Here is a 24176-nt window from a genome sequence, read left to right on the forward strand (position 1 = left end):
ACCTCCTCCCTTCCCTCACACTCCCCCATCACGTGAAGAGGGTGAGGACGCTTCCAGCCAATAGCGGGAGAGAAGCCGGAGCGGGAAGGCGGGGCTAGGGGGAAATGGCCGCGCGTATGCTGGCCTCGAGGAGGGGGTGGGGCTACGTTGCTTGCCGCTCTTAGCGCCAAATTCAAACACTCCGCCATTTTGGGGGGCGGGTGGAGAGGCGCTAGGGTCGGTGGCACCGGCTGGAGCGGTGGGGGAGGGGATCATGGCTCCTGGCATACGAGGTGAGGGCGCGCAGGGCGGCTGTGGGCCTGAAAGGATCGGAGGGATGTTTCCTCTGGGGAGGCTCGGTGAGGGCGGCTGCTGCCTCAGGCAGAGCTGCCGGGCGGGTGAGGGGCGGCTCTGTTCTCTGGGGCCGGCTGCCTCCGCTGGGCAGAGAGCCCTGCTGTAAGAGCAAGTAGGGTCCGGCCGCCTTGGTGGGGCTCGGTACGCTGCGGAGGGGCTGATGATGCCCTGGGGCCGCCGTCCCGGAGTGCCCGCGGGGCGGCCGCGCTGTTCCGGGGGGGTCGGAGAAGGCGGGGTGGGGGTGGGGGGGGACACGACGACTGTGGGGCGTGGAGCAGCGGCACGGGAAGGGGGGACCCCCAGCAGCTCCCAGGAGTTCGGGCCCTGATGTCCCCCAGGGCTTCCCGTGGCTGATAGCGGCGTGCTCGCAGCCCTCCCAAGCGGGAAGGCTTATACGAACCACGCTGCTCGTAGCCGGCCCACGTTTGTCGATTCGTCTCTGTAATTTCATCGAGTTTTAATCAGCTGCGAGGCTTGTAACCTGATAAGCGTTCAAGTGACAGCAGCCCTTCAAAACGGGAGCTACGAACAGTTAACCCCTACGTGTCTACCTATGGGATAATACCTGCTGCCTCCTTGAGATGCGAAGCTGTGCCAAACGATGCTCGTAGTTACAGCTCTGCTTTATGCGTTCCCAAGTGCACAGTTACTCGGTAAAAGCGGAAGTAACGTAGCTCCTCAGTTGTGCAGGCTTAGGAAATTGAGGTTTTGCTGTCACGTCGATGAACCTTTCATGCTGTATTGTTTAACCTGCAGGGAGTTAGCAATTTTGAAAATATAATGGGAATACATAATGCCATTGACAGTTATGTTCTTAATTCTCCAAACCACTTGCAAAACCTTAAATTCATTAAAGAGACAAGTCATTGCATATACAAGCGTGTGCATGCTCACATTGCAGGACTGGAGCTTTCTCTCCCTTTGCAAGAAACTGCAAACTTTCTGCTAGAGGAATGTCTGATTCATGTATGAAATGCATATTTATAATACTCTCTATCTCCCACATTGTTGCTTATAGTAATTTCTATTTAAATGGGGGATTTTTGAGCAGTAATTTTATCTTGTTTAACTTTTGTCTGTGTTTCATTTTCATAGGAGATTTACGAGACTCGACATTACCTTTGTTGAACTTGCCTAGGTAAAGTAATACTGGCCAGTTCCCATATATGCATAATCACACAAAAAGTGCAATGAAATTTAATATAACTTTGTAAACTAATTCTAAACTTTTTCTTTCAATGTTATATTGCGCAAGATTGTTCCCTTTCTTAACTTACTATTTTTTTTAAAGAAAAAAAATTCTTAATAAAATTGTTCTTCTGAGGTATCAGATTCCTCTTGGAATGATTCCATGTCATAAATTCTCATTTGCCCACTAACTCTTCAGCTGTACTCTAGAATTTCTCTGGAGAGGTATTCAGAACTTCAATTCTGTGAGACGATCCTAAGCTAAAACAAAAAGTCCTCCTTCAAATATAAGCAGTTTCTGCCACAACTCAGAATAATACTATATCTACTGAAAAAAATACTTAGCAAGTTAGTGTGGTGTGTTGTAAATCTAACAGAACATCTTCCCTTTCTCAGCTGCTTCCTGTTCTTTCTTTGCACTTAACTTGCCGCTCCTCAACCACACATTTCAGTCATGAAGTCTTTCGCTTTTAAAACTGTTCTGTTCCTTTCATTTACCACTAGTAAAAAGCAGTAACAGTTGTAACACCCTTGTGCTAAACTGCCTTTTGGGAAAGGATCAGGTGAAGTAATGTAAATCCATCTTTGCTGCTACTTTGTTTAAGAAATGATTCTTTATTGTGGCAGTTTAACCAGGCAGGCAGCTAAAACAGCCACACTGCGTTTGCTCACTCCGCACCCCCTCAGTAGAATCAGGGGAGAAAGAGTAACGCTTGTGGGTTGACACAAAGACAGTTTAATAAGACAGAAAATTAACATAATAATAATAATAATAATAATAATAATAATAATAATAATAATAATAATAATAATAATAATAATATGCAAAACAAGCAGTGCAGAGCACAGTTTCTGACCACCTGAAGTTGATGCTCAGCAAGACCCTGAGCTGACCCATACTGGAATGTAGTAAAGTCTTTCATAACTCCCAGTAGTAAGAAGGGTGCTAGAAGTCTTAGAAACTACCAAAACTTTTATTATTACACTATTTTTATCTCGGTGAACTTGAGGTCTGTGTTGCCTTTTAGAGTTGAAGTTACATGCAACAGCAATAAACACCAGTAACTTCTTTGCTTTTAAATCTGCCATATTGTTACCTTTAAAGAAATAAATATCTGTGACTTGAAATGAATTGATGTGTACAGCTGGAAGCAGTGTATTTTCAGGAGAGACATTCGTATGACTTCACATGCTTAACCTGTTTTTTGTGATTTAATGTTATCGAAAAGCTGATAGCTGGATTTTGCAGTATTCTAATGCATGAATATTTATTCAGTGTTGAAGGTGATGCTATCAAAGTTTATGTAAGGGTACGTCCCCCTTCAGAGGGAACTGCATTAACCGATGGAGATCAGGGCTTGTGTTTATCTGTTCTCTCATCAAATACCATCCGTCTGCACTCAAAGCCTGAGCCGAAGATCTTCACTTTCGATTATGTTGCAAATATGGAAACGACACAGGTAATAACTTCCAGAATCTCATAACACTATTGCAGTTTTTCCCCAAATTTTGGCAAGTGCTACCCTAAACCTTTCTAAATATGTAATTCCTTAAAGTCTGCTTCCTAATAGTTCTAACGTGTTTTTTAACAATCAATTTCTTTAATTAAAGTTTGCATTAAAATTGAAGCTTCTGTTTGTAATGTTACAGTGACACCATAGATAGAAATTAAACCCACCAGTTGAGAGAAACATAAAAATAGCTGGCAGCCAGCATCTAATATTAAAGATGTGATTTGTGTATTAGGAACTTATGAGTTTATATTCTATTTGTTATATTTCCTTCATATACATTTGCCTTTTAAACAGATGTATTCTCCATCTGGGACAGGTAAAACTGGAAGGAAAATTCTTCTATTTAATTTTTATAATATTGTGTTGGAAATTCTGAATGTAATTTTAATTTCTTCAAGATTTCAATACCATTTAACTCAGATTAAAAAAACAGATGCCAAAAAACCCCTCACCCACTGCAGGCTCTTCTTTGTAGCTAGGCTGTTCTTGCAGGTTTAAGAGAAATATGTGAAAATGCACGTGGCAAACCATTGTGCAGATTTGTTGAATGTGTCAGGGTCCAGCAGCAAATGTTGAAAGTTAACTAGATTTGATGAGTGTCTCAGGCTGAACTTTGACCTACTCATGTTATAAAACACGTAACATAGCCAAAAGCACTGGACCAAATTTAATATAATATATATTTGAAAGCCATTACTATGATGCTGAGTTCTATGATTTTTCTTTCAGTTATCAACAAGGAATAAATACGATTTTTTTTTTCCAGAGGGAGTGATTTATGTCACAAAGACCTAGACCGTATTGTTTTTCTGTGAGAACTCATGATACTTGTGTGACCTTAAGGAATGCATCTGGTTTAGATATTAGAAAGTTATGGCATAGAAAACAGTGATAGATACTTAAATGACTCGTACCAAGTGCCTTCTGTTTCCTGTATCCTCAGGAGTCTGTGTTCTCAAGCGTGGCCAAAAATATTGTTGAATCTTGTATGAATGGCTACAATGGAACCATCTTTGCATAGTAAGTCACTTAATGGTATTTCATAACACTTGCAACACTTGAGGAGATTGTGTTAATGAGTAGCTGTCCTGGTTTAAGTAGTTGTGGTTTTAAGTGCCAAAGCGTGCTTAATGTGACAGTAAGCTTTGAAAGTGCTTCTTTAGTGCAGCACAACATAGGGAATGTTCCTGCATTATTGAAGAGTGCTTCATACTCCTCTTTCAGAGGAATCTCTTTCTAGGTGTTATGGCTCTAATACCTAAGGCAAATAATGTTGATTGTAAACTCATTTCAGTGTTACTATTGCTTGTCTAACGGCTAGAGGTTTTATCATACTGTTAAAGAGAAAGGTAGCTGGTTTTAATATGTCCATAGTAAAGTGGAATAAAAATAATTTTGAATTATTTGGTAAGCCTAACTCTTTAGTGAGTCTTGGCTGCCTGTGGAAGAACTCGTGTGATATTTTTTGAATTTCAAAGTGTTTCCAGGGTAGAAATATATCTGACTAGCAGCATGAATATCATCTACTAATGCTCAATGCTTTTTTCATTTTGAAAACAGAGCAAGCAGTTTAGTTTAAAAAATGCTACCTTGAAGGACTGATCTAATAAAACCGTACTTGGTTTTTTAGTCTAGCACAGCATTTTGCAAAACTGTGAAGGGAAGACTGTTCCAATATACAGATGTGGAAAAATGAAGTGAAATTGCCCTGAAGTTTCTCTAGCATGTGGTCAGAAAAGATATATTAAACTTTAAAGTATTTTTCTCATTTTAGGTTTATGTGCATTACTGAGTAACACAAAACCCAGAAGACTGAGCCAAAACTGAATGTATATATTGAAAGCTTTCATTTTAATGCTAAGTTCCACTATTTCCCCTTCCAATAGTAATAAGCAAGAAAATGGTGGGTGGCAGGGGAGAGAAAAGGTGATTAATCTAACAGAATTTCATGGTCAAATTTGCTGTTCTATTTTTATGCAGTTTTAGCTAACTGGTTACTCAGGCTTGCCTGTGACTCTTTTTATCTTCAGTTTAGAAGAACTTATTTTCATTTTAAGCTGTGAGTTCTCCTTAAAAGATACAGATTAATGAAGAATTCAGAGTCAGAATAAATCTTTAGCTGACTCTTTTTGTTGCTGTTGTTTTGTAGTGGCCAAACTGGATCAGGAAAAACCTTTACTATGATGGGTAAGTGCTTTCCTGTATTTTTGAAGATGCAGATTTTTTCTTGCCTGTGTTTAACTGGAGAGCATGCATTACTATATTAAAACACAGTAATCTTTTTAAAATAAATGCTTCCTACCAAAATAGGCATTTAAGGCTTTTCTGTATATAAAGGATTGTCTTTGTAATCTAGTTCTTCAGACAGTGGTGATTTAAAATACATTAATACTGTGTTTGATGTTAGAAAGTTACTGAAATAACCAAAACAGGTTTGGCTGACAGGTCTTCTAGGACTACATGTGGGGAGGTAAATCCACCCTATCTTTCTGGTCCTTCAAATCAGGGTAAAAGTAGCTGTACTGACATTCTTAGAATCATTAAAGTTGGAAAAGACCTCTAAGATCAACTCCAACCGTCACCCCAACACCCCCATGCCCCCCCAAACCATGTCACAAAGTGCCACACCTACATGTTTTTTGAAAACCTCCAGGGATAGTGACTCCACCACGTTCCTGGGCAGCCTGGTCCGATGCTTGACCACTCTTGCAGTAAAGAAATTGTTCCTAACATCCAATCTAAATCTTGCCCAGTGCAACTTGAGGGCATTTCCTGTCATCTTACCGTTAGTTACCTGGGAGAAGAGATCAACTCCCACCTCACTACAGCCTTTTAAGTAGTTGTAGAAAGCAAGGTGTCCCCTCAGCCTCCTCTTCTCCACACTAAGCAATCTTAGCTCCCTCAGCTTCTCTTCATAAGACTTGTTCTCCACACCCTTCACCAAGCTTCGTTGCTCTTCTCTGGACACATCTCTCTTGTGCATCTATACATGTTTTCAATGGAAATCCAAGTAGTTAAGCCTAAAATGGTATAAGGTACCCTATGGACAGGTAAAATAAACTTCCACAAGCATCATTTAGACTACATATAAGTCTCATGATGGAATATTATCTTAGAACTTGAAAGTTGATCTTACTGTATTTCTTCTGTCTTTTTTCTCTAAACTGACTAAGACCTGGCTCCTTAAATCTTCTGCAGTGACATCTTGGAAAGGTCAAACGTTACTCTTGAGTCAAACTAATTAATTTTTTCTTAAATTAAATCTCTCTAGGACCATCTGATTCTGATAATTTCACTCACAGTCTGAGAGGTGTAATTCCACGGAGCTTTGAATACTTATTTTTTCTAATTGAACGTGAAAAAGAAAAGGTACCTTTAATTTATACTTATCACAGATAAAGTAATGTCTCTCACTAAAGATTAGCAAAGGCTGTTTGGTAAGCTGATTAGGTAGCACCTTGCCATCTTGTATCAATCTATTCAAAAGAAATGCTTGTATCAAGCATTCTAACAAATTATAGGACACTTTATTCAGGCAGAAGTGTGCTTACGTTTTTTTAGTCTAAAAATGCATTTAGGATTATGGATGTTGGTTGTCATCTGGGCATCATAAATGCAGAGTAGGCAGAGTATATATGCAAACCAGTAGCTTTAGATACATGTAAAAGGAGACTGCCATACAATGCCAGAAATAATAAAATCAATCTTTTAATGTGTAAATTACTGTGTTTTTCAGGCTGGCAGTGCAAAGAGTTTTCTCTGCAAATGCTCATTTATTGAAATCTACAATGAGCAGATATTTGACTTGCTAGATTCTGCTTCAGCTGGACTCTTTCTCAGAGAACACATCAAGAAGGGAGTCTTTGTTGATGGTGCTGTTGAACAGGTGTTGTCATCTGCTGCTGAAGCATACCAGGTATTTTTTGTCACTTTGAAATGTTTGGACTGTTTATCTTGATGCTTATTTGGTAAATGTACCTCTTTGGTTAAAGCACTGATTTTCTGCGTGGTGTCTGACACACCCTCTTCCCCTATCCCCATCCTCCAAAAAAACTGTAAAAAGCTGTTTCTCGGCAATGCCTCCACCTATCCCACACACATTAGAAACCACACAGTTCTGGAGTTTGGAATAAATGAATTGCTGTGACAGTTATCTTTCCCTAATGCTTGCCCTACACATCCCTGAAATACCAACAGAAAACTACATCTGCTAATTAGGCAGCATATGTGTCTCAGAACTTGTCAGGTTTATTTCTCCAGGAATAAGACACATACACGTAGTACTTCCATGACTTTAGATTAACATACACCAGTATTGAATATGTTATGCTTTCAAACACCAGTGGCACTCTTGAAGGAAAGAAGTAAATAGTATAATTAGCTGTTTTATTAAGTTTGACTGCAGCTATATTTTTTTCACTTTTAAAATACTTCTATTGGAAAGAAGTAAAAAAAGTCCTTGTCATTGAGACTTATGGAAGCTGTTGCACCGAAATACCTTATTACTGGTTTTGCCCCCTGTGTGTAAATACTGGGTACAGTCTGAGATGCTTGATGTCATTTGATGTCTCTTTTTCATGCTTAGGTATTAACTATGGGCTGGAGAAACCGTCGTGTAGCCTCGACCTCAATGAACAGAGAATCCTCCAGATCACACGCGGTTTTCACTATCACAGTGGAATCCATGGAGAAAAACAATGAGGTCGTTAACATTCGCTCTTCTCTGCTCAACCTGGTAGACTTGGCAGGATCTGAGAGACAGAAAGACACCCACACAGAAGGACTGAGGCTAAAGGTTCGTTCTGCAATATCTTCAGCATCTTCCTCCTTCCAGGTGTACTGCCCTGTCCATCCACCATCTGTTCACCTTTGTTCTCTCCCTTTTTTTTTTCCCTTTAGGAAGCAGGCAACATCAATCGCTCACTAAGCTGCTTGGGCCAAGTAATCACAGCACTTGTTGATGTGGGTAATGGGAAACAGAGACACATTTGTTACCGGGATTCCAAGCTCACTTTTCTGTTACGGGTAATGTATATATCCTCTGGATTTTATATGCTACCTGGGGTGTAGAACAAAGAATCTTTTTTGGGGGTGGTTGCTTTTTTGTTGGTTTGGGTTTTGGTTGTTTGTTTTTTTTTTATTCTAAAAGACTGAACTCAGGTACATAGAAAACATTTTTAATCTTGAGCAAGCAGAAGATAGCTTGAGAAATATCTTTACCTAAACCAGACTTCCAGTCCATTTAGTGCTGTTAACTGAAGACAAGAAATTTATTTATGCTCACAATCTCCTTCTATATATTTGCAAGTCTTAAATTAAAAACAGCACACATTTTCCTCCTTATAATTTGGGAAGTACTGTGCATCACTATGTGATAGTGATGTATTGAAACATTTGACATGATTTCCAGAATTAGGACACGTGCTAAATGTTGGTATGATTTTAAGAGCTAGATAAATTTATAGTTTCCTACCTGAACTTATGGGCTCTTTGCAAAATGAACAGGAAGCAAAGACAGAAGCTGTCAAAGATTTGTTGGACCAGCACTCGCCATAATTCTGTGAACAGTAATGAATAATATCTGTAGTAGTCTTTTGTGTTCTAGTTTCTGTTTTACAATGCAATATTGTTGCGGTCACAGCAAAATTTCCCAATCATTCTGTCCTTGTTACATGTATATCTTAGAATTATGATCCTTTGAAACATTATGTGATCCTTCAAACCATTATGTTCTTCAATGCAACATGAAATACATAGAAACTGGAAGAGAATTGCAGCTATATGAGCTGTTACTTGCTTAAGTGATTATATATATATAAACATATTTTAGGTGGTTGTAATGCGAAGAAGTCCCCAAGCATGACCTTCTCTACTAGACAGAGAGAATGCTATTGAACGTTACAGGCTCTTTTGTAGTAGTGGGCTTTATGTAAAAGGGAGAGTTTCTTTTTTATATCCTTGCTCAAGAATCTGTTTCTTGATTTTTGTTTGGTAACTGCCTCCAGAAGACAGGTTGAACAATCAGCAGACTAGACGATGATGCTCAAAATAATGCAGATAAGTCTGCAAATGACTGAGGTTGAAGTGAAGTATCAACTTTACTACCTGATTTTTTTTTCCCTCTTTCCCCACTGTTTAGGTGTAACAAACCTCAAATTGTTAAGTAATATAGAATCAGGGTTTTGAAAACACAAATGAAGCCTTTATTTACAGTCACATCCTTTATACCCAGGTTTGAAGTAAAATTTTAGAAATTTTAAGAAGCATGGAGATTTGTTAAATAAAATCCCTTCTGCAACTTGTTCAAAGTGCTGCACAGTAGCTCTCTGGTGATGGCTTCCTGCTGTAGCCAAAAATGTGAATAAAGCTAACTTCTGTGTTTTTAAATAGGATTCCCTTGGTGGTAATGCAAAAACATCCATAATTGCAAATGTCCATCCAGGATCCAGGTGTTTTGGTGAAACGCTGTCCACCCTTAATTTTGCTCAGAGAGCAAAGCTGATTAAAAACAAGGTAAGATAGTTACTTGAGGTCTTCATTGTTGCAGCAAACAATTTCTTGTCACTTAACTGCACATCTGCAAGGAAGACAGCTTCATTGAAATAGTCTTGTGCTTTCACTAATTTAAATGACTGCAACTTATTTTGAAGTGCTACGTTTGCTTTCCTAAATGTCTGAGAAATTATTTTTGAAAAGGACAAGTTTGCTTTTGGCTATGAATAGACCGCAACAGCTGGGGGACGAGGTAATGGCTGTTAATAGTGTGTGTTCATTGCTTGTCCTCTGAGTATGCCTTTGGAAAAAGTAAGTAAATCTGTACTAAAAATAACACTTTAATTTAAAAAATATTTATTGAATAGATACAGTGGAGTGTGACTAGGTTTTATATATGTTAATTCCCAAAAATTAACTTCTCATCAGTGGGTTTTGAAAGTCTGTTGGCATTTGGCTGGGAACTACTGCCTCTGATGTATGCTGCTTAGCTTTGGTCAAAAAGTTCCAGAGAAAATTCTATAGAAAACTTTTTTTTTTCAAACCAACATTTTTAGCTAAAGTGCAACTTACTAATTTCTCAGTAAATCGAGGATTGCTTTTCCCATGAGTTATTCCTTTCCTAAGATAGAAAATGTTTTAGTAGTTTTGTTGCCTTGCCGTCTTTGACTTTTATCCTATAAGATAGAAGATTTATTTTTTTATTTGTACCTCCTCCTAATTTTCTCTTAACATATTTGTGAAAGGCTGTGGTAAATGAAGACACACAAGGAAATGTGAGCCAACTGCAAGCTGAAGTCAAGAAGCTGAAAGAACAGCTTGCTCAATTTACGTCAGTGCCATCTATGCGTGATATTTCTGTGTCACAAGGTGAGGCTTGGGAGTGAGGGGAGAGAGACAGCTTGCTACACTAGAGTGTTGGAGCCTTGTATAATTATTAAGTTTCTGAACAGTTAATATTTTGGTAGGGACTGATCTACAGAGGCTTAGGGATCTCATTGCCTGTATTTGTATCTAGTATTTTGCAGAAATTGTCAATCTGACTTTATTTTCTTCCTATTCTAAGTTTATGTACAGGGTTATGTTTCTGTTAATACCTAGAATACATTCATAAGTGATCTGCTGCCTTGCTGCCTAATCCTCACAGTAACCAAAAGTTTACTTGAGATTGCTTGTCCATCTAGGTTGGAGGGGGGACACTAAGGTGTTGATAATGCCCAATGAATCTGCATTCTTCTTAAGTTCAGGACTAGATTATTCCCCCCTCTTTCTTTCCCTTTTGTCCCTTCAGGAAGATCCAGAGAAGGAAGTTCACTTCTCAGTGGATGAACTTTCAATTTAAGATGATAATTGGGTTTTTATCAATATGTAGGTTTTTTTCTACCAGGAGCTTTCCAGTACATCACTGTATCTGCACTGTAGGTCTCAGCATAGCTTTCTACTATGTATACTTCTCTCTGAAATGAGCTACTTTGTAATTTTTTGTTGCAAGGTAGTAAATTTGGTCTTGTAACTCTTACTGTGATCCTAGGCCAACTCCTTCCTGACCTTGCTCAGAAGATACAACAAAAAGATACTATAGAATTTAGAAAGTCCCCTATAGCATAAAGGGCTACAGTTGAGTTTTCCTAAGGAAAAAGTACTTCTTGGCAAATGTATACTTTTAACCAGTACAAACATGGATGGCAGTGATTATGTGGGACACTGAATTTTACTGTCTGTGAAGACACAAATATTAGAGGGCTCAAAAACGTTGTTAGACTTGTGATAGAGTTCACAAGTGATGATGATTTAGCACTCAAGAGGCTTTACGTATTAGAGCTGTGTTTAGTCTGTGCAGTTAAATCATGTTTGCAATGTTTGATCCCAAAGGTATGAAAACTGCTTACTAGTTCCTTTAAAACTACAATGGCATTTTTAGTATACTAAATTACAATAAGGTAGTTATTATGCACCTGGATGCTATGGCAATTAGTCTTCTATACAGAAGTAGTTTTGCCTGTGTGCGGATATTCAGGAAAGCTATTTAGAATTAATTTCTGAAGTGCATTAGTTAAGACCTTTAAATCCCTTGTGTAGATACCTTCCTTCCAGATTAAATCACTAATTGTCCATTTATTTCATGCTTATTTTCCTGAATTTTCATCTCATAAACCATAGTCCACTTCTAATATGTACAAACTGTTTTAATAATGCCAATAATGACTTAGTGTTATCAAATTAATTTCAGAGGGGTTTTGCATTTTGTAGATAGACTCAACTGAGCAAACCAATTCTTTTATTTTAATAAAAGTTCATCATAAAGCTGTTTAATGCTCGAACAACTTTGTTAATTATACAATTATGTATATTGACTCTGTTCTTTATCAGTACTTGCAGGTGACTAAGAATTACAGTCTAAATGTCTGCTGTGGGTATGGCACATGATCTTGGGGGAATTATAATTTTTGAAGATTTTGTTTAAATTTCCTTCACACAACTGTCACATTACGTATTTAGAAAAAGCTGGTTAAGTGGCATTTGAATAAATACAGCATTTGTTTCTTTGACTTACCCTACAGGTGCTCCTGAAAAAGGGAAGAACAACATAAATTACATGAATAACTTTCTTGAAGCAATGTTGTTCTGGGAGAAATCAGAAGGTGAAAAGAAGGTAAGAAATCCTAATGCGTGTAAGTGCATTTTCTGTGCGATCTGATGAGAGCATATTGAAACTGACTCTCATCAAGATTTTTCTGTGGTTTTGAATAAAAATACTCTGTCCAAAGACAATAAGGGTTGGTAATAAGGGAACTCAAATGACATTTGAGACAAAATCTTTTAAATTCAGAGAAGCCATAGGAGAGCTTCTAGAGTTTGTTTACTTTTAGGGGTTGGGATTTTTATTTGCATTTTCTAATAAATAACTTGGGACAGAAAAACAAACTTCTATTTTAATTTTGAGCACACCTTTGAGCGTTTGGATCAACAGTGTGGTTTTTGAAGCAAACTTCCCTGTTAACTTGATTTTATTATGCTTTGCTTCATGTCATGACGCAGTGCTGAATCATCCAAAGTGGATTTTGTTTTTAAGAAACAGGCACTCTAGGGGTGTGTCTGATGTGCTTACCTTAGTCTACAGGATCATACTGAAGCTTCTAGATAAAGTTTTTGGTATATATTGTGTGTAATTTGTTATCCTGTAGAGAGAAACAGCTCATAGCAAATCTCTTCCAAATAAATGATAGTCTGTGTATTCACAAAATTAGTGTTGTTTTGCATGATTTGTGTGTGATATGTGTACCTTAAAAATTCATCAAGTGTAACCACCACTTTTCCACCAATCTGTACATGTACTTTCTAAGAATTTATTAGAAAAAATTGCTCAATTAGAAGATCTGTGTGCCAAGAAGGAGAAATTCATTCAGTCCAATAAAATGATAGTTAAATTCCGTGAAGACCATATTGTTCGCTTGGAGAGATTACACAAAGAGGCCGGTGGAAGTTTATTGCCAAAAGAGCAAGACAGTCTCCTCAGTGACTTGAGGGAGGAATTGCAGATGCTCAGAGAACAGGTAAGCCTTCGGTTTTATCTTTTTAGAACAATTTGATTTTGTGAGAATATCTCACGTGATAAGAGTTGTGTGATAGATGGGTACAGGCTTTTTAGGAAGGATAGTCAGGAAACAAGTGGATGAGTTGTAGGTCCCTTTACAGAAGCATCTCAAACATGGAGTTTCCCTATGGAAGGGGCAATGGGTGGCTTTAAAGCTGGTGAGGTTACGTAAGAGGAGAGGCTAGTAAGGGTGATATCATGGTGGGAGCTTGCTACCATCCACCTCATGTAGGCTAGGTAAAGGACTAAGTCACCTTTAAGCAACTCAAAGAAGTCTCCAAATCACAAATTCTCATTTTTATGGGAGACTAACCTCCATGACACCTCTTGAAAGGGAAAACCAGCAGGGTGCAGGCAGTAAAGCACAGGTTGCTTGATGGTCCATTGGGGGTGATGCTGTCCTAGAGCTGCGTGAGGAAGGCTTCCAGTGAGGAGCTTTAGGTATCTGGTAGGTGTGGTATCACTTATGAGGCCGTTTTGGAGAACAAAGGAGCTCAACAGAGAAAGCAGATCTTTAAGAGCAGTCTCCTCCAAGCATAAGTTGGAAGAGGAGTAGATGTGTATTAGAAGATGAGTTTGAATCAGGGTGGGAAGATACAAAACTAAGGACAGTCATTGAAGGACTAAACAAGCATTACTGTGGTAGGCAGGGACAGTGTTAAGAAAGCCGAAGCTCAGAGTTGAAACTGAAAAGAAATGACAAGCAGCAAAAAAAGCTTTCACTGCTCTATTACCAGTAAAAGTATGAGCATAAAATTTAAACCCACTGTCTTTTTTGAGAGCAGACTCCAAGGGGAGTATGAAAAATGACAGGAAAAAGAAGGGGGGGACTTCTGATCACTGTAGGGAATACTTTTTTTTCCTCCTTTATTACAATGTAATGCTTGTTAAAGATAGAGCACCAGCTAGTTATGTATAGCATTGTCCAGAAAATAAAAACTGACTATAATCGTGCTTATCACAGATGGAACAACACCCACGGATTGCCAAGTATGCCATGGAGAACCATAACCTCAGAGAGGAGAATAAAAGACTCCGTTGTTTACAGTCGGTTAAAAAGGCACAAGAAATTGATGCTCAGACCATCGCAGACCTGGAAAAAGCTTTTTTGGAAGCTTCAGTCACAGAGAAGAATACTGGAGGTAAAAATATGCTAAACTTTTTCAGCTAAGTAACCTATTTTGATTGTGTGCAGCGGAATGTTGAAAATGTCTGTACTTTTGCTGCCTTCAAAGTGACACCTGAGGACTGTTAAAACAGGTTTCTTTCATTTTATTCATATCAGCTTTCAAGAAAACACAGCAAACAGGGAATTTGGGTTCTTGTGCATCTTGTGAACACCATCCATAATCTCATTTCATTGTCCTTAATTGTTATGAAAACTGCAGTAAGGATAACTATTCTAATGTTTTTCATGTAGGCTGTTGCTAATACACATTTTCTCCAATGTCAATTGCTACTATGATGTTCAAAAGCTTACAAATGCTTTAATTTTACTAAGACTTAGAATATTTGAGCTAATATGTGATTTCAGAGTGTATGTGTGTGTCTTCTTTAGGTCATCATTTATATTCTACCACCATATCAGCGGAAGGCAACTCACTGGCATCTGTTGAAAGGCTGAAAGCACGCCTGCTACAGACTCAGAGTGATCTGGCAAGTTCAAAACAAGAATATGAAGAATTCAAAGAGCTAACCAAGTGAGATAAAAAGTTTAGAAATGTCTTTAAATGATGACTTGTATTGATTTTTAAAAGTCTCAGATCCTGAATATGCAGTCCAAGTATGCTCTTTGCATGCTAGAGACCAATTAAGGAAAACGACAAGCACACCCAGTGTGTTCCTGTTGAACTCAGTTACTCCCATATGAGGAGACAACCACGATGCAAACTGAAGGCATGTCTGCACTGTTGGAAATTAATTTGTCTTTCCAAATGAGGGGAATCAACTTTTTAAAATGGCAGATAATGGCAGGACAAGGGGGAATGGATTTAAGCTAAAGGAGGACAGGGTTAGATTAGATATTAGGGAGAAGTTCTTTACAGGGAGAGTGGTAAGGTGCTGGAACAGGCTGCCCCAGAGGTGGATGCCCCATCCCTGGAGGTGTTCAAGTCCAGGTTGGATGGGGCCCTGGGCAACCTTGTCTAGATCCAGGCCTGGATGTTGGTGGCCCTGCCTGTGGCAGGAGGTTGGAACTGTATGACCCTTGGGGTCCCTTCCAACCTTGACCATTCTATGATTCTATAAAAACTCTTCTTCTTTATGCTAAAATGCTTTACAATGCTTCACAACTTGCAGCAGATGCACATACAGAGACTCGGGTAGTCGCCTGCTTAATGGGGCAGGGACTGTTTGGCTTAGTTTCCATCCTGAGCAAGTATTTTTCAGTATTCAGTGAAATATTACAGACAGAAGCAGTGACACGAACTAACAGCTGATGGGTTTGGGGAATATTGTGGGTTTTGGTTTTAGTGCAACAGTAGTTTAACATAACACCTTTAGGATTGCAAGTCACTATAAATATAGAATCCCAGCACCCAAGAAAACTTTTGGTTAAGTTGTTGGTTAATTTTTTTGTCTCTGTCTCAAAGATTTTTAAGAAATGGTACCACTATCTTGAAACTTGTTATTGGAACAAAAATTTTATTCAAACTAGACCAAAGACATGATGTCAGTAGTTCGTTCAGGTCCTTTTGCTTTGGTATCTAAATATGAGATAAGGGCCTGCTTTGATACCTTACTAATGTAAAGAATTTACTGTCATTGTTCTTGAGGGCAGCATGAGATAATGTGAAAGGCCTGAGTGATACCTTCAGTGTGTGTGTGTGTGTGTGTGTGTATTTGTATGTAAGTGAATAGCACATGGCTTAACTTGATCAGCCCCATTTCTGAAAACTTCAGGTCCTGTTACTGGAGATACAAAAGGAAAAACAAAATTACATTTCAGACAAATATAATGTAAACATGGAAGGCAAAGGGGACCTGATTTTTTTTCAAATGACATTTATTTTTAGCTTATACCTGACATTGTTGCTTTTGATTTATTTCAGTGGCTCTAGAGTGTAATTCTGGAAGCACTGGGCACAAAGTATTTCTGCTTTTGCATCCCCACTTTTTGGGGTTTTCTATAAAGTAGATTTGTAATGTCCTTTTTGCTCATCCAGGCAATTGTTCACATCAGGATTTTTATTCTTGGGTTTATGTGTAGCAAATCCTATGAATGTTATAAATTGTAGTTTTACAATCTACTGAGTTTATCAATTCAATTATCAATCTGTTGTTTGGTATCATTAGTTACATCGGTTTATTTATAACTTCATAGATGAATTACTTTATTTTCTTTCCCATTTGAAGTTTTCCATACTCTGTGCATGTCTGTCTTGATAGTATGTGTAAGTTTTTGTCTATTACTGATGTTTTCTTAGTGGGGTTCAGTCAAACAGAAGTGTGCTTTTGAGACTCTGGATTTTGCTGAATTTTAAACTTGTTTCCAGTTTTAGAGTAACAGGGTGCTTAAGTTTACATGCAAGTGTAACTGTATGCTGTAACTGAATGAGCAGAGTGAAATTTAACAGTTTTATAAGATCAGTGTGTGCTAATTTTTCTGTTGCCCAGTAACAGTCAGGCCTAAAGTTCAATTCTGCTCCCTAAGTTTTGTTGCAGCTGCTAAAATCATGAGGGAAAGCCATATTGTTAAACTGTCAATAGATGAAATAGTACATTCTGTCCTGTCTGTAGGATTTGACCCTACAATTATGTTAGTAATGCCAAGTATCACAGTGTAACAGCATGTAGCTCTGCAAAATACCTAATGAAAATCATCCCTAAATTTCTGCTCAACCGTTGGATTTCAGTTAAAGTACTCTTAGAGGGCAAAATTTTAACAGAGCAGCACTTCCAAAAAATAAAATAATCTTGTAAAGGATTTGCTTTAATCCTGGTGAGCACCGGTTCAGACTTCTCATATAACTGGATAACATTTTTAAAGCTTAAAACCATATTGGAATGGGTGATATCACTTTCTCATAAAAGGAACTGCAGAGCTCTCAGCTTATTTCTGACCGTGTAATGGATTTTTTTTCTGACACGTTTAGTTATCCATCTGCTTTCTTCACTATGCAAACACAAATAAGCTTCTTAAGTTTTTAATTTTTTTAAAAAAAAAACTTTTTAATACAGCAGTAGTGGCTTTCTTCTCAAAATAATGTATCTCGATGTTTGTGCAAGAGTTCAGCTTCGGTTTGCAGCTTATTCTTACTGACAGAGGGCATACTGACGGACTGGTTTTCACAGTAGTGAAATATTCCTACACAGGAAAAAGCATATGGAAATGGAGTCGGAGCTTCAATCCCTTCAGAAAGCCAACCAACGTCTTGAAAACATTCTGGAGGCCACCAAAGCACACAAGCGCAGAGAAGTGTCTCAGTTGCATAAGCTACATAGAGAAACTCTCAAGGTATGAGAATAAGTGTATATAGAAGTGTGTACTTTCTCCTGAGTTGTGTGAGAACACAGACCTTGTGATCCCCTAACCTAACTAGTGTTCTGGCCTGTAATCCATGTGTGAGACATCAGATCCACTGCTTGCTTTTTTGCTCTGAAAGACTGAGTGACTGCTACCGCCATCCTGACCACTCTGGAGTGCAGAGGTTTGCAAGTAACAACTTTAAGCATCTCGGTTCACTATTCTGCTTACAGAGCTGTGAAAGACAATGACAGACAAAGTCTTAATTCCATTTTACAGCTGTAATAAAGACTGCTTTGTGATCTCTGTAACAGAACATAACCACTCCGACAAAAGCTTACCAGCTGAGGTCTCGCCTGGTGCCACGAGTCAGCCCAGATTATAATTCTGAGGACTTTCAGTGTTCCGATGAGATGATGGAAGACATTTTGAAGGAGCCAATTCCCCCAGAAATGAATGAACAAGCATATGAGGCCATTGCTGAGGAGCTCAAAGTGGCACAGGTGAATGTTCTGAGTAAAAACTCAAGTGTAACTTGATAGTGATGTGGGTTTTGGCATGAAATACTTCCCTCTGACTAAATAGATTTTAATTTGCATGGGAAACTGAAGCTCTTGATGAATACTTAGAGCTTCACCAAACAATTCTCTCATTATACATTGTTCTTAAGAGGATTTACAATGAAAATATTGAAAGGGATTTGAGTTGTGTATCTTAAACTACTTACAATGTTCATGGCATTTAAACTTCTATTTTATCCTGATAACTTGTTTCTGAGGAAATTTCTTTATAAGTCTCTGGTGACAGCTACATTTGGAACAATACCCAAGCTTAAGATATAATACTGCATTATTTGAATAAACCTGCCAACTATTGCTTGTCCATCATTATACCTTGCCTTGAAGGGCCTGGAAGGTTTTTTGTCACATAGAATACTGCTGCAAAGTTACCTGAACCCTTGGCATAACAGCCAAAACCCTACTTTGCTTACAGTAGTGCAGACATCCTGTAAAGAATTTAACTAGTGTATAGTTTGAATAACTTCTTTTTAAAGCCTTATATCATCAAGACAAATGTGTCTGCAAGCTAAAGGTATTTATTGGATTCAGTCCTTGTATTCCCTGATGACTGTTGTTGTGTTCTGGGAGTTCACTTAGCAATAGGAGAAATCAGCCATTTAAGATACCAGCTTATTTTTAAACGTTCTGTTTTCTGTTGATTCAGATCATGAAAAAAGAAAGTAGGTGGCATCTTTAATATGCACAGACTGCCATATGGCATGTGAGAATAACCGGAAGGTGGCTGTTCTAATTTTGAGTGTCTGTTGTGTCACAGGAGCAACTGAGCACAAAGCAGACAAAGCTGGATGAAGAGGAAAGCAAGAATATAAAACTCCAGCAGCATATTAATAAACTGGAGCATCACTCTGCACAAATGCAGGAGGTGAGAGAACAATATAAGACAGGGCTGTATGGGAGCATGTATGTATATGTGGCAAGGTCTTTGTCTACCACACTCATACTACTGTGTTGTGAAGTCTTCAGTGTTTCTTGCATCATAACTCAGGCCTGTACAGGAAGACAAGGACTTTTCTTAAATGTAGGTCTGGGTTTTTTGGTTCTTACAATATTGTGATTCTAAGCCTGCTTGATCTCAAATATAAACAAATAGACATTAAAGATATCTGTGCTTCGTTTTACCCAACTTCATGATTTCTGGAAAACAGCAGTATTCTCAAGGAAATTGGAGACTTTGGAATGCTGAGAACTCTGCTTGCCTCAGTTGGAACTGAACAGAAACATCCTTATTCTACAGAATATTTACAAGTCATCATTATTTGCTAGGTTTAATTTAACACAGAAAAGGAAATAAGGTCTGTTTTCTTCTCAAATCAGTCTTATTTCCAATAGCTCTGTTCTTAAAGTAGATCTCTGGTCCTAAGCTGTGTGTTGTTTATAAATAAATGGTTTAGATAAGGGAATGTTTTCATTTATAGTGATTTATTTCTATGGATTTCTGATTCACCAAACATCAAATTTAAAGAAAAATACATCTTATATTTATATTTAGCTCATTAAATGCTTTAATACATTGTTACTGTTACAGCTCTGTATCTTAGCCACTCCTGCATTTCATTCAATTTAAAAATTTTACATCTCTTTTCAAGCTTCTTTCATCTGAAAGGAATAACTGGAATAAAGAGCGCCAGGAGCTCCTCGAACAGATAAAATCCCTTGAGAAGCAGTTTCAAGAGAGTCAAAGCAAGATTGATAGTAAGTCTATGTAGCACTGATATTGCAAATTAAGTTTTCTGGTGTCTTAATGTTCTGAATCAACAATAGCACATGCTGAGTAACTGTTTGGGTTTAAGATCTTTGTACTGCTTTGATTTTTTTAAACTTTTGTAAAAGTAAAAAAATCTCTAATACTTAAAATATCTCTTCTTTGCCCAGTTTTGCACAAGATACAATACTGAAAACTTTTTTGTTCACTCTAAATGGGGAGGGAGTACATGACACAGTATTTTATAATGAAAATATTAACAAAAATAAAGGGAACATCCTCTATTTGTCTATGGAAATGCAGTGATACCACCTGGAATGATTTTTTTTATTATTCTGCTTGTAGTCTGTAGCTTTTAAAGTCAAATGTTTCATTGACCCTGTCCATTTACAAATCCTTTTTGTGTGTGATCTTCAAGATTAATTCCACTGAAAATGCATAAAGTTTTGTGAGACCTTCCAGGGGTGTTATGTACCCTGTATCTCACAGAATTTTCTAAATAACATGTAAAAATGTGTTTGTTTTTTGACAGTATTACAAAGTGAAGTCTACGACCTGCGCATTGTCCTGCAGTCTGCAGACAAGGAGCTGTCTGCTGTAAAATTGGAATACAGTGCTTTTCAGGAAAAGCAGGAAAAAGAAATGAGTCAGCTTTCTGTTAGACATATGGATGTACAGTTCCAGCTGGACAGCGTCAGGTATGTTGACAGTTTGGCAAAATGCCTTAACCTCCCTTCTGGATCCATCCAGTGATTTAGTTCTCTTCTACATGTGAACTTGAACTTTACATCTCTTAAAGTTATTCTTTTTCATTTATCTCCTTTGTTTATTTTTTTTCTCAGTTCTTTCCATGACTATTTCAGAGGGAGGAACATGGTGAAATTAGCAGAAAGAAAAGAAAATGAGGCTCCCCCAATTTTGGTTTGCTCTATAGCATTTTCCCTTTAAGTAGGATATACCTTTAAATTTGCTGATCTCCAAAAGTTAAGCAGCTGAAGAGGCATAGTTTGTTCGGTTGCTTTGGTTTTCTTTTCTGATTTGGTCTTTAAAATTACTGTTACTTATCAGACTAGTCACACGAAGCAGGTGACATAATGATGCTGCTCTAAAAATGAAAGGAGAAAGATCATAGAATACACTGTGTTGGAAGGGACCCATAAGGATCATAGAGTCCAAATCCTAAGAACCATAAAAGCAAACTGAAGTTTGCCTAATGAAACCTGAAAAGCTCACTATGAGTGCAATATTTGCCATTATGAGGATGGTTTTTGGTGGTGGTTTTTGTGGTTTCGTTTTTTTCCTGGAAAGCTTAACAGTATTACTGTATTACAGTGTGACATGTCTTATCTAAAGTAATTTTTTTGAGTGATGCATTGTAAGACTGGGAACCTGGAATTGAAATTAAATGTGGCTTAACTGGTAACTTTCTGTGACAAGAGAAATACTGACTTTTTGGAGGATATTCTTTCTATAGGCTCTCCATTAATAACATGATTCATAACATTTGTCTAGCAGTTTTTCTACCCCTCCTCTTTTTACTCTTGTGAAAGAGCAAATGAAACAAGCTTTCAAGGCAACAGTTAAGAGGTAAACAACCCAAAGTTGCGCAGTCCATCCACATCCATTTCCTCAGAGCTTTTTCTTCTCCAGGCTGAACAAGGCCAGCTCTCTCAGCCTGTCTTCATAGGAGAGGTGCTTCAGCCCTCTGATCGTTTTTGTGACCCTTCTCTGGACTCACTTCAACAACTCTGTGTGTGTCTTGTACTGTGGACCCCAAAAGTGGACACAGTACTGCAGGTGGGGTCTCATGAGAGCAGCTGTGGATGGGAAGAATCACCTCTCTTGACCAGATGCTCATACTTCTTTTGATGCAGACCAGGATACAGTTTGCTTTCTGGGCTGCAAGATTATAAAACAATACTGATTGGAATATTTTGTAATGAAAGAAAGCCTTATCTTAATATTGTGGTTGGTTTCTTTTTTCTTTAAAGACTAGAACACGAAAGGGTTCTTGAAGAAAAAGCAAGCCTGCAGGATGACTATGACAATCTGCAGGAAGTAACGAAGTTTGAGACAGATCAACTGAAGCAACAACTTCAGGACCAAGAACAAGAAGCAAAAGCGATGAACACTGAGCTTTGTGTAAGAAAAGGCTTTCAGAGGACTTTATTATAGTTACTCCTATAGCCAGCTTATTTAATTCCTGTTATTGTAACATTCATTGATGATAGATTCCACAGTAATAATAAGTTTCCTGGTGATCTCATTTGGAAGACATACCCTGAGTTCTTTTAAAAACTTAGAATGAGATTTTTGCAACCTCAGGCTACAAAAAATATCTAATAGCTTGAATGAGGAGTAGATTTTTTTCAGCTAAAGAAATTGCTTTGGAAGTGTTAAGGCAGATGGATTAATTAGTAAAGGGATAAGGAAAAAATAAGCAAACACTTAGGAAAAGAAGCATGACATTGAAATGCTGTTGACCTTTCATCTCCGTGCTAGCTAAGACTAGTTTACTTATTCTGTCTTTACAAGGGAGTTCCCTAAAAATTTTCACAGTGGATGTGATCTTGTTGAAATGATCTGTGCCTTTTTGTGGTGCATCACTGTCCTGCACTTCAGTTGATGCTGTCCTTGAAAGCCTGTCAGACTGCAGTGACTGCAAAACAGCAGTAAGGTTGCTCAAGGGCTTTTGCAAATGATTTTGCCCACTTTTCTGCAGCATACACTGTGCCTTCTCAGCAAGTTTTCTACAAGTTTTCCTTTTTAGTGTTTAAAGGAATACTGACAGATTGGAAATTATTATTTTAAATTCCTTATGGTCCAATATCTGCTGGCTAGAATTCAAAGTATCCCGCCAAATTTATCTATGGTTGAGTACTCTGATTTCTGCCTTTAAAGCCTTGGATACTGGGGAACATTATAGCTAGATTTCTAATTTAGTTTAAATTATTCTAAAGACCTTATATTATAACTTCTTGTATTTTGGTATTCTAGAACCTTCTGAAACTCCTGAAAACAGAAAAAGAACATAATAAAAAACTAACATTACAATTGCAAGAAGACAAAGAAAACAATTCCAAGTAAGTTTTAATTAGCGGCAGAGTTTACTTCCATCCGACTTCATTGGTTTTATCCTACACCAACTTGTTTTATTCAGATAGGGATCCTGTTTGTAGAGGTGTTTCTCTCCAGCTGGGTGGAGATAATTACGTACATTTTATAACTTGGAGCAACACTTCATTTCATTGTATTTAATTAACATGACAAATGTAATTTCATTACAAGTATAGTTCATGTCAGTGATAAAGTTCCACTACTGATAGCAGTGTATAGCTGGTAACTGAACTATTAGTCTTTTGTATACACTGAGAAGGTGAATAGCTAAAGAACTCTTCAAAAAAATTAAGTGCAAATAAGAGTAAACTTAAATGACTTGATTCTTGTTAAAGCTCTCATGTTTTGATTATATTTCTCACTAGAAATGTGGGATTTTTTTTCTCCAGGGAGCTCTTGAAAGTACTTGAAAAAGCACAGGTGGAGAAACCATCCTCTGAAATGGTGACACAGTGTCAGCAGCAGGTACAACAGCAGAACTGAATGTCTAAATCGTGTGTCTGTGTGTGTGTGTGTTCGCAGATTTCCCTGTGCATTAATAGCTATTTTATTTGTGAACTGACTGGTTCATACCAGCAAAATAAAGAATTTTCAAGCTTCAGATAGTTTTGTTAAGCTACTGTTAACTTTTCATGCAAGGTAAGCACCTTAGTTTGTCCCATTTTTTTCATGGCTTTCTGCGTTGTAAAACATACTTCAAAATTAATTAAATCTTTTCTTCACAATTATTATTATTTCTTCTAGGATGCAAAACTGCAGAAACTGGAACAGGAGCTGGCTGCTGCTGAAGAGACTATTGTTTCTTTGAAGAAGACAAATAATGCGGATAAGGTTTGGGCTTATTTCTGTTACTGATAACCCAGTTTTGTGGGTGACTGTTCTGTAGTAGAGTTAAAAGCCCAGAGTCTTTCTAGGATAGTAATTCTGTGTTTCCAGAAACAATCCTGGCTGTGTATCTAGGCAAAATAAATCCTGCCTTTTACTGGCGTGGATTTTGCAGAGTGGTAGGAAACTGGTATGTATTAGGAGAAAACGTGAGATAATTGAAGGTTAAACAAACTCCCAGAAAAATCAAGGTAAAGCTGTCAGCTGGACACAACATTCAATGCATAATTCCTCTGAGTATTAGGGCCTTCCAGTCAGTGCCACGTCATAATGAGCTAATAGAAAAGGTAAGAAAGGTGATGTA

General features: G+C 37.9%; 1 protein-coding gene across 1 annotated transcript in view; it reads left to right on the forward strand.

The window, feature by feature from the left end:
- Window positions 1-253: 253 nt before the first annotated feature.
- Window positions 254-24176, forward strand: part of KIF15 (kinesin family member 15) — a gene marked incomplete at its 5' end in the record, with an annotated part of 34826 nt that continues 10903 nt past the window's right edge. The window contains 24 exons of the mRNA XM_084280511.1: window positions 254-272; window positions 1429-1471; window positions 2798-2981; window positions 3979-4055; window positions 5185-5222; window positions 6307-6404; window positions 6772-6951; window positions 7621-7830; window positions 7935-8060; window positions 9426-9548; window positions 10274-10397; window positions 12089-12180; window positions 12872-13081; window positions 14087-14264; window positions 14681-14822; window positions 17437-17578; window positions 17902-18090; window positions 18923-19030; window positions 19755-19860; window positions 20403-20568; window positions 21862-22012; window positions 22868-22953; window positions 23377-23452; window positions 23732-23818. Of these exons, the coding sequence (XP_084136637.1) occupies window positions 254-272; window positions 1429-1471; window positions 2798-2981; window positions 3979-4055; window positions 5185-5222; window positions 6307-6404; window positions 6772-6951; window positions 7621-7830; window positions 7935-8060; window positions 9426-9548; window positions 10274-10397; window positions 12089-12180; window positions 12872-13081; window positions 14087-14264; window positions 14681-14822; window positions 17437-17578; window positions 17902-18090; window positions 18923-19030; window positions 19755-19860; window positions 20403-20568; window positions 21862-22012; window positions 22868-22953; window positions 23377-23452; window positions 23732-23818 (2955 nt within the window). The remainder of the gene's footprint in view (window positions 273-1428; window positions 1472-2797; window positions 2982-3978; window positions 4056-5184; window positions 5223-6306; window positions 6405-6771; window positions 6952-7620; window positions 7831-7934; window positions 8061-9425; window positions 9549-10273; window positions 10398-12088; window positions 12181-12871; window positions 13082-14086; window positions 14265-14680; window positions 14823-17436; window positions 17579-17901; window positions 18091-18922; window positions 19031-19754; window positions 19861-20402; window positions 20569-21861; window positions 22013-22867; window positions 22954-23376; window positions 23453-23731; window positions 23819-24176) is intronic.

This window comes from Gallinula chloropus (assembly GCF_964237585.1).
Source record: "Gallinula chloropus genome assembly, chromosome: 2".
Classification (NCBI taxonomy): domain Eukaryota; kingdom Metazoa; phylum Chordata; class Aves; order Gruiformes; family Rallidae; genus Gallinula; species Gallinula chloropus.